The sequence below is a fragment of the Aedes aegypti genome, chromosome 1 (genome assembly GCF_002204515.2).
Source record: "Aedes aegypti strain LVP_AGWG chromosome 1, AaegL5.0 Primary Assembly, whole genome shotgun sequence".
NCBI classification, from domain to species: Eukaryota; Metazoa; Arthropoda; class Insecta; order Diptera; family Culicidae; genus Aedes; species Aedes aegypti.
Genome location: NC_035107.1, coordinates 97,765,403 through 97,782,658, shown reverse-complemented (window position 1 = coordinate 97,782,658; position 17,256 = coordinate 97,765,403). Strand labels below are relative to the sequence as shown.

Genomic DNA, 17,256 nt, shown 5'->3' with positions numbered 1-17,256 from the left:
CGAAAAGATCCTGGACCGACCGGGAATCGAACCCAGACACCTTCAGCATAGCTTTGCTTTGTGGTCGTAGACTCTATCCACTCGGCTAAGGAAGGACCACAGAAGCAACTACTGCCAGTAAAAATGCAAATTCCTGAAGGATTTATATATTTCTATGGGATTTCTTACAGGGAATCTTACATCTTACATGCTGTGGGAATAGCTATAGGGATTTAAAATTGAGTTTCTACAGTGATTCCTCCTAAAATTCTTCCAAAGATTGGCCCTGAGGATCCCACAGGAATCCAACCAGGGGATCTTTCAGAGATTCCTCCAGAATTTTTTCTGGCGGTTCCGCCTTGAGCTACTGTTGTGATTTCTTCTAGAACTCCTTGAGGGATATTTCTGAGAGGGATCCCAGCAAAGATTCCTGCGGGAATTTCAACGGGGATCCCCAAAAGGATTTAAACCGTGATTTGGTCCGAAGGCTTCATCCCTTAGATGTTTCAGGGATAGCTTAAGAAAATTAGGGATTTCATTTTCCAGGGAATATTGTGAGAACTGCAGGGGATTCTTCATAAAACTCCATCAAGGATTCCTCCAGGGGATTCTGCAAGCAATTTCCATAGGAGTTCTGCGGGAAGTTCCCTTAATTCGCGATTTTTTTCATGGATTTTTCCGTAAATTACCGTGGGTCACTCGGAAAATTTCCTAAGCATTCCGTCGGAAATTTCTTCAAGATTTACTACGGGGTTCCTTTTTTGGGATTCATCCGGGAATTCATGAATGGATTCTCCTAAGAATTCTTTTGGGGATTTCTCCGGAAACCTCTCAGAGATTCTTTAGAAAATTCCATAAGCGATCCACCGAAAATGCCTTCAGGGATTCTTCTGTAAATTCTTTCTTTAATTCATCCGGGAGTTCCATCTTAGAATTTTATGTAATTCTTCAGAGATTCCACCTGAAATGCGTCTATTGATTCCTTATAGAAATCCTCCAGGAAGTCTTCAGTGGATTGCTCCAGGAATTATTGTTTTTTTTTCTAAGAATTTCTACTGAGATTGCCACTAGAATTTCTACAAAGATTCTTTAGAAATTCTTCCAAATAAGCCATCTTCATCGATATTTATTCTGCTATATCTTCGCAAATACTTTTAAGCATTCATCATATTGTTCTAGAGTTCCTTTGGAAATAACAACAGGATTTGCTACATAAATTCATTGATAGACTCCCACAACAATTCTTACGGTAGTTCTTCGGAAATTCCTCCTGTATTTCGTTGAGGCGCAAGCAAAAATGGCACAAAAGTCAGAACTGAAAAAGTGGGCTTATTTTTAAAGAACAAATTGATGAAAATAAAAACACACAACCTTTTAATTTGGCAAATAAATGAGCTATAACACTTAGCTCTATTTCTTTTTTGATTTATCTTTTTAAAAAGCGAAATCTGCCTTTTCAGTTCTGACTTTTGTACCATTTTTATTCGGCTCTTAAGTGGTTTCCTTTGAAGATTTGTAGTCCAGCTATTTCTCAGCAGACAGATTTTTCTTGGGATTTATTGTTTTGCTCATTGATTAGTACGTGATTTTTATATTACTTGCAACACACATAATATATTTGTGAAATTGATTCTCTTTTAACTATCCCAACATCTATCCAAACCCGAGATTATAAACTAAATTTGTTTTGCGATCTCGAAGGTAACTTCGAATTATAAGGGTTCAATTTTGCCTCCATTGCAGCAGATTTTGACATGGTGATTTTGAATTCGCCATCTTCCACAAGAAATCAACGTTCAGGGACATAAATTAAAAAAAAAAATAGCGAACACTGATACGGGTGTTCCAGTATTCGCCACTCCAATTTTCAATACATAAACAAAGTTTCTGACCAGTTCTTTTATTTTCCCTGCTTAACATGGATTGATTAACGTATTGATAGAATTCAAATGTCTTTGGATGAATTTTATAAAAAAAAACTTTTCGTTAGGATGGCGAATTTTTTTCCCACTGGTACGCGACATACCCATAACATTGCAAAGGGCGCCATGATATTCAAAAGCATTCTCAACCTCTGCTTGAGAAATCTCTCAGAGATTCCTTTGTAATGCTTTGTAAATTGAGAACCCTTGGTAATTATATGGAAGCTCCTTATAACCTCTAGATATGCCTTTTGAAATATCTGCAACCATATAAGGTACCCTTAGAGAATCTATGGAAATCGTATACTTCGGGATCCATTATTGACAAGACTTTGTAAACCCCTGAGTACGCTTTGGAAGTCCCTAATTATTTGTTGGGAATTCTTGGATTACTATATTATTCAAAACACGTTTAAACTTTATTTCAAGAACTGATCCAGTCTGCAAACTATTCAATTTTACATTGTTATTAATTTTTAGTGTACAAAATTTAAGAACATCATACCGGGTTTAGACTAAGAAACTCAACTTGTTCCCCCAAAAGTTCACGTTGATGGTAAACAGCCCTAAAGTTTAGACAATATTGAATATGTATGACTTTATTTCAATCATGTCTTACAATTACGTTGAAGAATTAGATCATGGTGTGAAAGCTATCCAGATAAAAATTAATTAATTTGTTTATTTATTTCTTCAACCGACGTAGACTAGTACATTTAACATATACATATTTTTGTTTTATTCCTTAATGCTAGCATGGATTATGAAATTTATAAAAAATGTCGAAAAAAAGTGTAGTGTGAGCAATGTCAATTTCATTTTGTTTTATTTGATGTGTTGCGATTTCGAATGGATTTGAAGTACCCAAGTAACCAAATAGCACTTTAATTCGCCCTGTGTGCTGATATAGTGCTATAATGCAGCCGATATGCTCGATATCAGCCGTATAATAGCTCTATAAGGCCAAAAAGATGAATTAGCTATTAGGTGAATCACTAGCCCGTTACTTGGGTAAGTTATTAGATTTTGCCGAGACATGGTAAAGTCAATAGTTTCGCAATGTTTATTGTAAATGGCCATCATTTGAAGCAGAGGCCCGTTTTTGGCTATTTTTTTCGATGATGATTTGTCAAGAATAAGTTACGATTTCGTAGTTGCCTAGAAGGAATGTAGAAATTTAATTTTGATAAGATTTCTTTAGAATCAATACGTTGCGAAACGCTATCATTTACAAATGAAATTATTTCACGCCGCACTTCCAACGTTAGTATGTCAATAAGCATGCAGCGTACTTTGTAGTGTGGAAGTGGAAATGATGTCGAGCCTTCAGACGGGGTTGGTGGTCTAATGGCTACCGCTTCTGCTTCATAAGCAGATGGTCATAGGTTCAATCCTAGGCCCGTCCCTTTCCTCGTACTTTGTAGTTGTATCTCTCACTTGCTTGTATCTACCACTCTTAATATATTATAGTTGATCTATCCAATGTATTATCCAATATTCATATTTGCTAGAACCCGAGACGGACAGAAATGAACCGTTTCCCTACGCTTCCATTTTTCATCATTATGGACCGATGCACGAGTTCACTATTTGCCATGTTATTTACGTATCCATGGCAACGAGTGAATTCGGCACCGCTCCAACGTCAAATAGTGAACTCGTGCATTGATCCATAGCACGCCTTTCCTTACGCCTGATACATAGGCAGTCTGCTAACCAAACAGCATGCCTCTCTGCCATAGAAATTACCACACCCCTTCACCCTTCCGCATGAACTGGCGTAGACGCAGTGGTATATACGGTCTCCCGTGAGAGCCAGTTGATTGAATTCCTCCCACTTCCCCTCATTGGTCAGCATTCTGACGAGGCATCATTGTTGCCTAAAAATATAAGATCACCAGCACTTATACACTGAGGGTGTCTGTTAATCTTAAGCACCGCAGCTGATCTGGCGATACTGGAGTAGCAACCACGGGCGGCCAATCAAGCTTAAGCTCAAGCTTAAGCTGGAAGTAGAAACGATGTCGAACCTACATGGTAAAAAATAAGCACGATCATCAATAGTTCTGCACTTGGATTTGCACTAAGGTACCGCGGGGCAAGTGGGAACTAAAAAAACGATAGTTCAAACGAATCGTTCAATAAAATTTTCATATGTAAATATTTTTCAAATCCAACAGCACAATTACATTTTGGCAACATATTTGCTGGTGTGTGCATGAAACTGAACGAATAATTTCGAAATTGTGAAATCCTTGGAAGGAAGTTTTAGAATGAACCATTTGACGCAGTTACATCGCTTAACGGGGCAAGTGGGACACATCCAGTTTCGTACGTCAATCCACATCAGTAAGTTAACCATTACAATAATAGGATTGATAAATCATAGATTTTTAATTTCGAGTACATTTTTGATGTACATAAGGGATCAATCATAAAATACGTAACACTTTATGAAGAAAACGTTTATATAATAGTATGTCACCTCCCATTTAATATTACTTGAAAATTTCTAAATAAAAGCGTAAAGAAGTATTAAACCTGTTCAAAATATATCATTTATAAGTTGTTAATTAAAAGTTAGAACATAAACAATCAATAATTGACGAAATTTTAAATATGTTATGTTATTATTTATGTACATAGTAAAAACCAGTTTAATCGGGTGGAATTGTTTTCTGTCACTACTAAATTTGGCAGAAAAAACAAATAATGTTCAAATAAAATGGAAAATAATCGTTCTCATGATGCATTTCAAATTTCATCTCTGCGTTTGTTCAATTTTGAAGTCGTATTTCAAAAATAAAAACCAAATAAAAATATATAGAAAAATTACACATTTCTTCTTCCTCTTATGCAATTAAGTAATTTGAGATTGATCTTTTTTGATAAAAATCATTTGTTTTAATGTTTTAGTGCTACTTTTTAGGAAAATGTATAAAACGTCTACAAAAAGTTTCGATTTCGGTTTTTGTTTTGATAGGTCCCACTTACCCCGGGTACAAAGAAATTTTGGGGTAAGTTAGATCATCGAAAATTTCATATGAAATGAAAACATAATACCGGTTTATCGTTAGCAGCTTGTAATAATACTTAAAGTTGTTACTTACTGATGGAAATTCGATTTATAAAACATTTATTTTTTGCGGGTCAATGCAAGACGTGAAACGTGTAAAAATGTATTATGCAAGTTGAAAATGTCGCTGAATTGACAACTGTTACATGAACCACATGGTAATAAAAATTACAATATGTTTTGCACCTAATACATTCCTTGTCAATGTATCTTCAACTTCCTAGAAGATGACCCCCATGAAAAACGTTTCCTAAGTGAGCTATGACGAAACGCCCCACTTACCCCAGATTCTCACTTGCCCCGGGGTACCTTACTGTTGATACTTGACAATATCGAGATAACAGCACTTGAATTCAACGTCGCATGTTTTGATTTGAAATAAAAAATAAGTCAAAATAAACATATCCGTCTGACCCAGATTTGAACCTTCAATCTTCGAATACCTCGACTCCAACTCGCATCTGTTGAAAGGGGTTGAATTGATCTCAATCATTTTCTACAACGAGCTCTCAATGATTACTTTCATACAAGACACATGATGTTCAAAATAAATGACTTTTCACTTCAGAGTCTAGTGCTAAAGACAGTAGAGCACATCCAAAGTTAGAACTCTTCAAATCATGGTGATTGGTGTTTTGAATTGAGTCAAGTGATCAATTCATTCAATCGGACGTGCTGATTTTTTACCGTGTAATTTACGAACAGCATATATTAGAAATTGTTTTTGTACAGATTCTAATCTTTCTTCGTGTGTGATTGAGAAAGGATACCATACAATGCTGCAGTATTCCATGATTGATCTTACATATGCAATATACAGAGTTTTGATTGTGTATGGTCATGGAAGTTTTAGCAGAAACGTTTGATAATTCCTAGCTTAATAACAACCTGTGAATTATTGTATTGTAGTGGTCTATTAAAGAAAGTTTAGAGTCTAAGATTACTCCTAAGCCCCTAATGTTTCACATTTTTCCACATTTTGATTTCCTAGTGAAATTGAAATGTGTGGTGTTTTTTTTTCTGCTAATTGATATTAGGTAGCATTTTTTTACATTCAATTTTAATAGGCTTTTTTGCACCATATGTAGAATTTTTCTATTTCATTGCGGAATACATTGATGTCTTCTTCATTTCTCATTTTCCGGTAAAGCTTCATGTCATCGGCATAAATTAACACTTTGAAATTTTTTTGAAAATGAAGGACATGTCGTTACGTACATAATTAAAAGAAAAGGAGTTAAATGCGAGCCTTGAAGGACACCCTAAGTGACTTGAATTGGTTTTGATTTGTTTCTTTTGAACTTTATGATTTGTTGGCGATCAGTTAATTTCAAGCCATTTCAGCAATCCTGGCTCGATTCCAATTTGTGTATGAAGTTTGAAAAGAATCATTGGTATGTCTATGCGGTCAAATGCCTTGCTAAAGTCCATATACAAAGCTTCTACAATGGAAAGTCCATCGCATTCAATAAATAGTCAACAAATTGAAGTAAATTTGTTGGGGTCGAGCGACCTTTAAAGAACCCGTGTTGTGTGTCGTCAATTCTATTTTTGATTTGAAGAAAGAGCTTTTCGTTGACAATTGCCTCGATTTTTTTTTTAGAATACAAGAGATAATGGCAACATCACGATAATTACGTATGTCAGATTTTCAGCCAGATTTAAAGGTAGGCACTACAAAGGAGCTTATCCATATTTTTGGGAAGATTCCGGATTCAAGGGATTTATTTAAAAAGCCAGAACGGCTGTTTGTTAACTGGCGCTGACAATTCTCCTGCTAAATTTTTAATTAATATTGGCGGAATCGTATCCGGGCCGAGTCCAAATTCATTAGAGCGTCTGAAATTTCCCGCACATGGATTTGACTTACACTAATATATCTAGAAAATTCCGGATAAAACGCAAAATAATTGCAATTGCGGTTGTTCTTTCAAAAATGTAGTATAGATTTCTTAGGAAAAATGGCATATAGATTGCAAATTTTTTCTGAGTTGTTTTATCAAGGTACATAACGGATGGAGAATTGTCAGATTTTAGTTTTGTTTTTACGTAATTGAAAAAGTTCTTTGAACAGGACTCTATTTCAAGCTCAGTTTCTAAATTATATTCTTTAAAAGCATCACTGATGGCAAGATTCAATTGATTGCAAATGTCCAAATATTTTGCTAAGTTTTCATCTCTCTGGTGTTTTTTATAAATTTTGTGTGCCTTTTGCTTCCGATTTCAGATTTTTTATGTGATTGTATACCATATTAGATATTTTGTATTAAGGTTTCGCCGTATTTTCTTGAAAGGAATGTTTTGTTTTATGATTTCTAGTACAATTTCATTGAATATGTATGCAGCAGTTTCGACATTTCTTTTATTTCTGATTATTTCTTGCCAATTGACACTATTTAATCTACCGTCGTTGGGGGTGAGAATGGGTCAAAAAAGCATATTTACGATTTATTTTTTGAATAACTATCGCAATTTAACTCCGATAAACTTCAAATTTGGTGTGTATGTACTTTGATGGTACATCATCAACTGTCCAAAAAATTAAAAAAAAAAAATATTTATTTTTTACGAGACTAGAAGTGAATGAAAAATGACCCAATCTCACCCCATACACGGGGCGACATTGGGTCACTGTAATTGAAATAACTTGTTTTTGGGAATATGATTGCAAAACCATTCTCAGCTGAAAAATGTTGATGAAATACAATGCAAACAAGACGAAAAGACATCTAAGATGTTCCACAAGTATGATAAACCCACTTAAAAGTGTGATTATACTATAAAATTTAAGGGCAATGATAAAAAAATTTGTTAACCCAGCATTTATCGTCCAGTTTACATAAATGTTCTTGTTTTTCTTCCTTCAAATTGTCTTCATACCCATTGCCCATAAAGCCTATTCAGTTTCCCCAAAGATGTGCTGAAACAGTAATTATTTTAAACCTTCACAAATAGTTAAATTTCAGTGCAACATTCCACGATGAAAAGATTTCAGGCAGCTGTTGACGTCATAATCACGGTATTTCAGCGATGATGATGAGTTGGATCATTTGTACTACTCAGTTTCTATGATATGAAAATACTTCTTCTTCTTCTTTCTGGCGTTACGTCCCATCTGGGATAAAGCCTGCTTCTCAGATTAGTGTTCTTATGAGCACTTCCACAGTTATTAACTGAGAGCTTCATTTGCCGATAGACCATTTTTGCATGTGTATATCGTGTGGCAGGTACGAAGATACTCTATGCCCTGGGAATCGAGAAAATTTCTTTTACGAAAAGATCCTCGACCAGCGGGATTCGAACCCACGACCCTCAGCATGGTCATGCTGAATAGCTGCGCGTTTACCGCTACGGTTATCTGGCCCATATGAAAATACTTTTAAATAATTAAATATAAAAAATACGATTTTGCTGTGCACGAAAAACAGTTGATGGTTTGGGAATTGTCAAAATGCGTTGCATTGTTATTCAATGCACGGAATCCTCAAGTAGGCTTAGTGGCAGCAAAACACGAATGAATAGTCTATGTTTGAAAGATGGAAACATTTCTGATAAAATCAATTAAAACCTATTTTGGCACACCGTTGGTAACCTAAAAACCAACTAGCCTCCAGCCTGTAGTCTTGACAAGATGTGTAGAATTCATAGCTTCGTCCTAAATCAGCAAGTTATTTTTATCTTATTCTTGGTGCTCTATAACCTGCCAAGCATGAAAATGAAGTATTTTGGTAAAAAAATCGCAACAAATTATTACTAAACATATATTTAGCGGAACAAAATCATTATTTCTTCTCGTTCGAAAAGTTGCATGCCATATCGGATGTCATACCAAGTTTAACAGAGCATTTAACTACAGTCATCTCTTCCTTACTCGATATTGCAGGGACCATCGAGTTGGGGAGGTATCGAGTTACAGAACACAAAACCAGTGTAACTGCGATCCAAGGGACCATCGAGTTAGCCATGAAAACCAAATTTTACTATGGTTCTCTAACTCGATATCGAGATACGGAATATCGAGTAAGGTAGAGTTAAGGTGAAGATGAATCGAAGCCAAAGTTCAAATTTTCAAGAGCACGGATCTGGAGAACCAAACATCCGTTAAAGCTGAAAACTTAATCGAATGGTCACTAGCTGCTGGTGACCAATCGATTAAGTTTTCAGCCTAAACGGATGTTTTGTTCTCCAGATCCGTGCTTTTGAAAATTTGAACTTTGGCTTCGATTCATCTTCACCTTAACTGTATTTCGTTTCGTTCGTTATTATCAGTCTGTACTAGGAATTTCGTCGATCGTTTCACTTCGTATCGACATGATAAAATTACCCTTACCTTTTGTGTTTTTTATAACATACTTCTAGAATTTAGAATAGAACAGCCGCACAATGCCTGCAACGTTGGTCCTGGAGGATGGATCCGTCGTGCATGGGGAGAGTTTCGGCGCTGAGGTGGATTCCGACGGAGAGGTCGTGTTCCAGACGGGAATGGTCGGCTATCCGGAGTCGATGACCGATCCGTCCTACCATGAACAGATATTGGTACTGACCTATCCGTTGATCGGAAACTATGGTATTCCCGATGAAGATCTGGACGAACGTGGACTGATGTTGCATTTTGAGTCGAATAACAAGATTTGGACGTCCGGTTTGGTGGTGGGGGAGATCTGCGAGACTCCATCGCATTGGCGAAGCAAGTTGACACTGTCGCAGTGGATGGAGAAGCATGGAGTTCCGGGGATCAGCGGAATCGATACAAGAGCGTTGACCAAGAAGATTCGGGAAAATGGAACTATTTTGGGTGAGTATGAAATAGTTCATATACAATTTTTACCAGTTCCAATCAGGCACGGAGTAGCAACCATTAACATGAAAAGTCAGTCTATGCTATGCGATTCTTTTTTATTGAGGGGATTTCACAGGATTTCCTCTAGAGAAACGTCTTTGAGTTTCTTAAAAGCTATCCAAATTTTAAAAAGCTCCGAGCAGAAATCCAACTGAGCTTTCTTCCATGTATTTCTTAAAAAAATCCAGAAAAATGACCAGGAATTCACCCTAGAAGATTTTTTTTTGGGATTTCTTACTGAAATTCTGTTTACCGAAAGCTATGTAAATATTCAAATTCCCGTAATAGAATGAGTATATTTTATTATGTCTAGTCATACTCAGTTCATTCTTCAACCTACAAATTTCTTCACATTCTATCTCCCCCCTCACAGGCAAGATCGTCCAAGGCCACGTGGCGAGTGCTGCCGGTATAGCCTTCCGAAACCAGAACCTGCGTAACCTGGTGGCGGAGGTTTCCCTCTCCAAAGCGGTCACCTACAATGAGTCTGGCTCGCCTCGCATCTGTGCCATCGACTGCGGCTTGAAACTGAATCAGGTGCGCTGCTTCATTAACCGGGGAGCTCGCGTGGATGTTGTACCGTGGAACGCTAAGCTGAATCCAGAAAACTACGACGGTCTTTTCTTGAGCAACGGTCCGGGAGATCCAGTGATGTGCAAGGAAACCGTTGCCAACATCCGGCAGTTGCTTGTGGAAGGAGGGACTGTAAAACCGATATTCGGAATTTGCTTGGGTCATCAACTGCTGTCGACGGCTGCCGGTTGTAAGACCTACAAGATGAAGTACGGCAATCGAGGTCACAATCTACCGTGCATCCATAAGGGAACCAAACGCTGTTTCATGACTTCGCAAAATCATGGTTTTGCGGTGGATTCTTCTCGCCTGCCTACCGGATGGGAAGAACTGTTCACCAACATAAACGATCACACAAACGAAGGAATCGTGCACGTTAGTAAGCCGTACTTCAGCGTTCAATTCCACCCGGAACATACGGCAGGTCCGGAGGACTTGGAAGTATTGTTCGACGTGTTCCTCGATACCGTAAAGGCATACAAAACTGCGAAGTCAGACAAACTGACTATGAATGATCGATTGAACGAGGCACTGGCGTATCGACCCACGGTGCCGATCGATACGGCTCGTCCCAAGAAGGTGTTAATTTTGGGATCCGGAGGATTATCAATTGGTCAAGCTGGAGAGTTTGACTATTCTGGATCGCAAGCAATTAAGGCGCTAAAGGAAGAACGTATCCAAACGGTGCTGATCAATCCGAACATTGCAACCGTGCAGACTTCTAAGGGCTTGGCGGATAAGGTTTACTTCTTGCCGTTGACGCCAAATTATGTGGAGCAGGTGATCAAGGCTGAACGACCAGGAGGAGTTCTACTAACCTTCGGAGGTCAAACGGCTCTGAATTGCGGAATTGAGCTGCAGCGAGCCGGAATTTTCGACCGCTACAATGTTAAAATTATGGGAACACCGATATTATCGATCATTGAAACAGAAGATCGGAAGATTTTTGCAGAGCGAGTGGCTGAAATCGGAGAAAAAGTTGCCCCGTCAGATGCGGTTTATTCGGTTCAGGAAGCTCTGGATGCCGCAGAGAAGATCGGATACCCGGTAATGGCTAGAGCGGCCTTTGCATTGGGTGGTCTCGGATCAGGATTCGCCAATAATCGGGAGGAGCTGAAGGTGCTTGCTCAGCAGGCTCTTGCTCATTCAAATCAATTGATCATCGACAAATCGCTTAAAGGATGGAAGGAAGTCGAGTACGAGGTGGTTCGGGATGCGTATGATAACTGCATTACCGTTTGTAATATGGAAAACGTGGATCCGTTGGGAATCCATACAGGAGAGAGCATAGTGGTGGCCCCATCGCAAACTCTTTCCAATCGTGAATACAATATGCTTCGTACTACAGCGATCAAGGTTATCCGACACTTCGGAGTTGTTGGAGAATGCAACATTCAATACGCGTTGAACCCGTTTTCCGAGGAATACTACATCATCGAGGTAAACGCTCGTCTCTCGAGAAGTTCTGCCCTTGCTAGTAAGGCTACAGGATACCCCCTAGCATACGTAGCGGCGAAGCTTGCCCTATCGATACCTCTACCGGATATCAAGAATTCGGTAACTGGAGTGACAACATCATGTTTCGAGCCCAGCTTGGATTACTGCGTAGTCAAAATGCCTCGATGGGATCTGTCCAAGTTTGCCAGAGTTAGCAAGCACATCGGTAGCTCCATGAAGAGTGTCGGAGAAGTGATGGCAATCGGTCGGAAGTTTGAAGAAGCTTTCCAAAAAGCACTGCGAATGGTGGACAACGTGAATGGTTTTGATCCGTACTTGATGAAGGTGAACGAGCAGGAGCTGAAGCAACCGACGGACAAGCGCATGTTTGTGCTGGCGGCTGCCTTGAGGAAAGGTTACACCGTTGATCAGATCTACGATTTGACCCAGATCGATCGATGGTTTTTAGTAAAAATGAAAAACATCATCGATTTTGGACAGAAGTTGGAAGAGCTATCAGCGATTCCGGAAAAGGAAATGCTTTTGGAAGCGAAAAAGATTGGCTTCTCGGACAAACAGATTGCAGAGTTGATCAAGAGCACAGAGCTGGCGGTCCGCTTGCAGCGAAAAGAAACAGGAGTGTTACCGTTTGTGAAGCAGATCGATACCGTAGCTGGCGAGTGGCCAGCGTCTACGAATTACCTCTATTTGACGTACAATGCAACCGATGACGATATCGACTTTCCCGGTCAGTACACCATGGTTATTGGGTCGGGAGTTTACCGTATCGGAAGCTCGGTGGAGTTCGATTGGTGCGCTGTTGGTTGTCTGAGGGAATTGCGTAACCTCGGTAGGAAAACGATCATGGTCAATTACAACCCGGAAACGGTCAGTACCGATTACGACATGTGCGATCGTCTTTACTTCGAGGAGATTTCCTTCGAAGTAGTTATGGACATCTACGACGCTGAACAGCCGGAAGGTATCATCCTTTCTATGGGCGGACAACTGCCAAACAATATTGCCATGGATCTCCATCGCCAACAGGCAAGGATTTTGGGAACATCACCTGAATCAGTGGATGGTGCAGAAAATCGGTTCAAATTCTCCCGCATGTTGGACAGGAAAGGCATTTTACAGCCGCGATGGAAGGAGCTCACCAATCTTGAATCGGCGATTGAATTCTGCGAAGAAGTGGGCTACCCATGTCTTGTTCGTCCCTCTTACGTACTCTCCGGTGCAGCTATGAACGTTGCCTATTCCAATCAAGACCTGGAAACGTATCTCAAGCACGCCTCCGACGTTAGCAAGGAGCATCCGGTGGTCATTTCTAAGTTCTTAGTTGAAGCCAAAGAAATTGACGTGGATGCCGTGGCTGCTGATGGAGAGATTCTGTGTATGGCCGTTTCTGAACACGTTGAGAATGCCGGAGTTCACTCAGGTGATGCCACGCTGGTAACCCCACCGCAGGATATCAACCACGAAACTCTGGAACGTATCAAGCAAATTGCTAGGGATATTGCTGCTCTGTTGGATGTGACTGGACCGTTCAACATGCAGTTGATCGCGAAGAACAACGAACTGAAGGTGATCGAGTGCAACGTGAGAGTGTCGCGATCGTTCCCGTTCGTGTCGAAGACGTTGAACCACGATTTTGTGGCAATGGCCACGAGGGTGATTGTTGGCATGAGTGTGGAACCGGTGGATGTGCTGCACGGATGCGGAAAGGTGGGGGTCAAGGTTCCGCAGTTTAGTTTCTCGCGGTTAGCTGGAGCGGATGTTATGTTGGGAGTTGAGATGGCTTCGACCGGAGAGGTGGCCTGTTTCGGTGATAATCGGTATGAAGCGTATCTCAAGGCGATGATGTCAACCGGTTTCCAGATTCCGAAGCGAGCTATTTTGCTTAGTATTGGAAGTTTCAAAGTAAGTTAAGGGATGAGGTTGTTAGATGAGGATATTGTTTAAAATATTTGATATTAACAGCACAAAATGGAGCTTCTGCCGAGCATTCGAATCCTTCATAAGATGGGATACAAACTTTACGCTTCAATGGGCACAGGAGATTTCTACACCGAGCATGGAGTTGATGTAAGTAATAATCAAATATTAATTTTAAATACAATACTTTTTTACAAGAGGTAAATCTGCAACCAAACCCCTGAGAAGGAAACTCAGGACAGTGTGGGGGGGGGGTATGCTGCACCGATTACCTCCTAAAACCAGCCCATGCTCTGAGTGTTGTGTATACAAAATGCAAAGACATTACCCTGAATCTCTCCCCGGATCATTCGATTTATCCCGTTAAATACTCATTTAGGAATGTTGACAAGTTTGACATTTTCTATTTTGGACCCTTCATTTGATTCCCATGTAATCCCGCGCGCTGCCGACGTACCTTTTATAAGCCCACCTGATGCTGATTATGGACCCCCTTGTGTGGTTGCATTTACAAAACTGTCCTACCCATATTTATGCACTTCAGACCAAATACCGTAAAGTACCCATATTTCGCGCGCGCTCCTAATTTCGCTCACTGACATTTTAAACATGTTTTACGAAATAATAATTTGATGGCTAGTACTTTGAATGATTCCACTTCAGCCATGGTTACATAGCATGCGATTATGTAGTCCAATATGTTTCAACAAATATGAATAAAATGACAGTGAGCGAAATTGGGCGCGTGCGCGAAATATGGTAGCATCACGGTATTTTGCCTGAAACTGCTACCTAACAATGCAATCGAAATTTCCCCGGTGGATTTTTATAGAACAAAGGTTGCTTTGAGTTTTAATTTTATGTTTTTCTGTAGGGGGTCCATAATACACAAATGGTATCGATTCCGTACATAAAATACATCTGATTTGCTTTTTTTTATAAATATATACAAAGTATATATAGTAATATATACGAAGCCCACGACCGTGCGGTTAGTGTTGCCAAGCATTTAGCCTCATCGAGTCAAGGGGTGTGGGTTCGATTCCCGCTTCAGTGCGGAAAACTTTTCGACAGAAATGTATTCTGGCTGTGCCACTGGGCGTTACCTTCAAAGGGCAAATAGTCCACTGGACGCATAAACGTGTCGGTGTCTTTTTTAAAGTAAATTAGGGCAAAAATTTGTAAAATAAAATAAGTAAAATAACCACGCAGGTGCCCCTATTTCTAAAACAGAAAAGTAAAAGTTGTTTTTTTTCTGGAGGAATCGCCAATCACTAGAAGAGTTCCTGAAGCTTTTCTATTATGAATATATAAACCAATAGAATAATCGCTCTTAGGAATTCAAACATTCGTTTTGAAAGGCTTGGAGACCGGCTTCGCTTAGAATATGGTTAACGATAGATTTTTTTTCCAAAGCAGCTCCCGGCTTCCTCCAGCTCAACTTATAGAGGGTCCTCGGATATTTTTTGATTAACAGAATCATTGAATAGAACACACGACGTTCTGTTAAAAACTACTGTTCTACATGGTTGAAATAAACGCTTTTTATCAATATAACTGGATGCTACAGGGGCCCCTCTAAACTTGATTTTCCCTATTTGTACACATTTTAGCTTGTTAAAAACTGAATTTCTACTGCTATTGGAAATATTCACCATGATTTTGGGGGAACCCGGGGCCTGGTGCTGATCGCACTTACTGCACCCCCCTAAGAGCTACGCTACTGTGTCTTATGTCTTGTATGATGAAAGCCCGTGAACAAATTTCATAACGCTCAAGGGGATGAATGGGGATGGCTCGAAGAATAAATGGAAAAATCTGGAGGAAGTAATCCATGTGGAAATTACTAGAGGTTTTTCCCGTTAGTTGTTTTGACCAAATACTGGAGAAATTATCGTATTGAAAAATTTGTGAAGTAATTTCTGGACAATTCATGTGACAATTTGGTTTTTAAGGGGTTTTGAGATTTTTTTTATTTTAAGAATATTGGTTCAAAACTGACTACAAAATCAAATTATCAAACAATTTTAACCCTAGGAAGTAAAAATGTATGAGTATGTTTACTAAACTGAAAACATTTTCGGTCGGGAGCCTCGGGCCATAAGGTCGGATGGTGGAGGTGAGTTCACCGGTCACGAATTGCTGAGCTTTTATAAGACGGAAGGTATTAAAACACAAGTCGCGATACTCGTTTTATAGAATTGGCAAATGGATCGGAGCTAACGAAAGATGAAGATCGGCAGCAAGTGATCGTTGATCAGGAAGAAGCTGCTGATGGTGATTATGAAGTAAAGATGAGTGGTGGTGAAAATGAAATAGAAATAATTGAACAAGAAGCCATCGGTGAAGAATCAGTGTATGAAGATGCTGACAGTACGGACGAAAGTGACTTTCTGGGATTTGAAGAAAATGAACTAGAAGACGAAAATCTCGAAAATAAACAGTGCTCGAGAAGATCTGATCGACAAACTCGTGGAGTTCTACCGAAACATTTTGAGAACTATGTGGTTGGACTTGTGAAACACAATGAAGAGCCGGACGATTATCGGCAGGCCTTGGCCTTACCCGAGTGGAATAGTGCGATGAAAGACATGGGAATTCACGAGTTTGCCGATTGGGAAGAAAGTGATTGGAGCCAAATGGGGTTTTAAACTCAAACGTGATGAAACGGGAAAAGTGATCAAGCATAGGGCTCGAATCGTAGCCCAAGGCTACACACAGCGTTTCGGTGTAGATATCTCCGATGTATTTGCTCCGGGGACGCGGCAAACAACTAGCTGTTGGCGGAAAGCAAAAAATAATCCTCAGGACTTCAGGGCTCCTTTGACCGTCGCATGTACAGGACAGCCACCGGGCTTCGAGGTAAATGGGCAGTAGGAGTTTGTGTGCAGACTCAAGAAGAGTATATATACGATTTGCGTCAATCAGCGAAGTGCTGGAACAAAACGCTGGATGGCGTGCTTCGTGACTTTCGGTTCCATAAGTGCGAATCAGATCCATGTCTATATATAAGACGAAGCGGATCCATCACTGTTTATCTTCTGGTGTATGTAGATTACCTTATCATCGGTTGTACGAACGAAGACGAAATCAATCGTGTATAGGGTCAATAGGGGCAGTATGGTCCACCTAAGCAAAAGTTCTTGAAAAGCATAGAAACACAATACAATTTAATCGATCCATAAGCTTAATTTGTAGTTTATAGTATCTCCTTTTATACCACAGTTGTATTTTAGCAAAAAGATTACTTAGATTTTTTTTGGGAACATTTTTGAAAAACACTATTTTGTGTGTGACTCTACACTATACGGGGCGAAATGGTCCCCCCTACGGGGCAATATGAGCCACCATACTAAATATTATTATTTTAATTGGAAAACCGTTTGCAAGGCTTAATTTAGAAGAAGACAATAATCTATGATAGAGTTTAGTACAAAAACTGGGTTGAAGTCTGATTTGAATCATGAAAAGGTATGTTTTGCTGACAGTTC

General features: G+C 39.5%; 1 protein-coding gene across 1 annotated transcript in view; it reads left to right on the top strand.

Annotated features, from left to right (window-relative positions):
- LOC5572005 (CAD protein) overlaps positions 1 to 17,256 on the top strand; it is an 82,708-nt gene that overhangs the window by 1,792 nt on the left and 63,660 nt on the right. The window contains exons 2-4 of the mRNA XM_021843261.1: positions 9,337 to 9,772; positions 10,191 to 13,750; positions 13,811 to 13,915. Of these exons, the coding sequence (XP_021698953.1) occupies positions 9,361 to 9,772; positions 10,191 to 13,750; positions 13,811 to 13,915 (4,077 nt within the window). The 5' untranslated portion in view covers positions 9,337 to 9,360. The remainder of the gene's footprint in view (positions 1 to 9,336; positions 9,773 to 10,190; positions 13,751 to 13,810; positions 13,916 to 17,256) is intronic.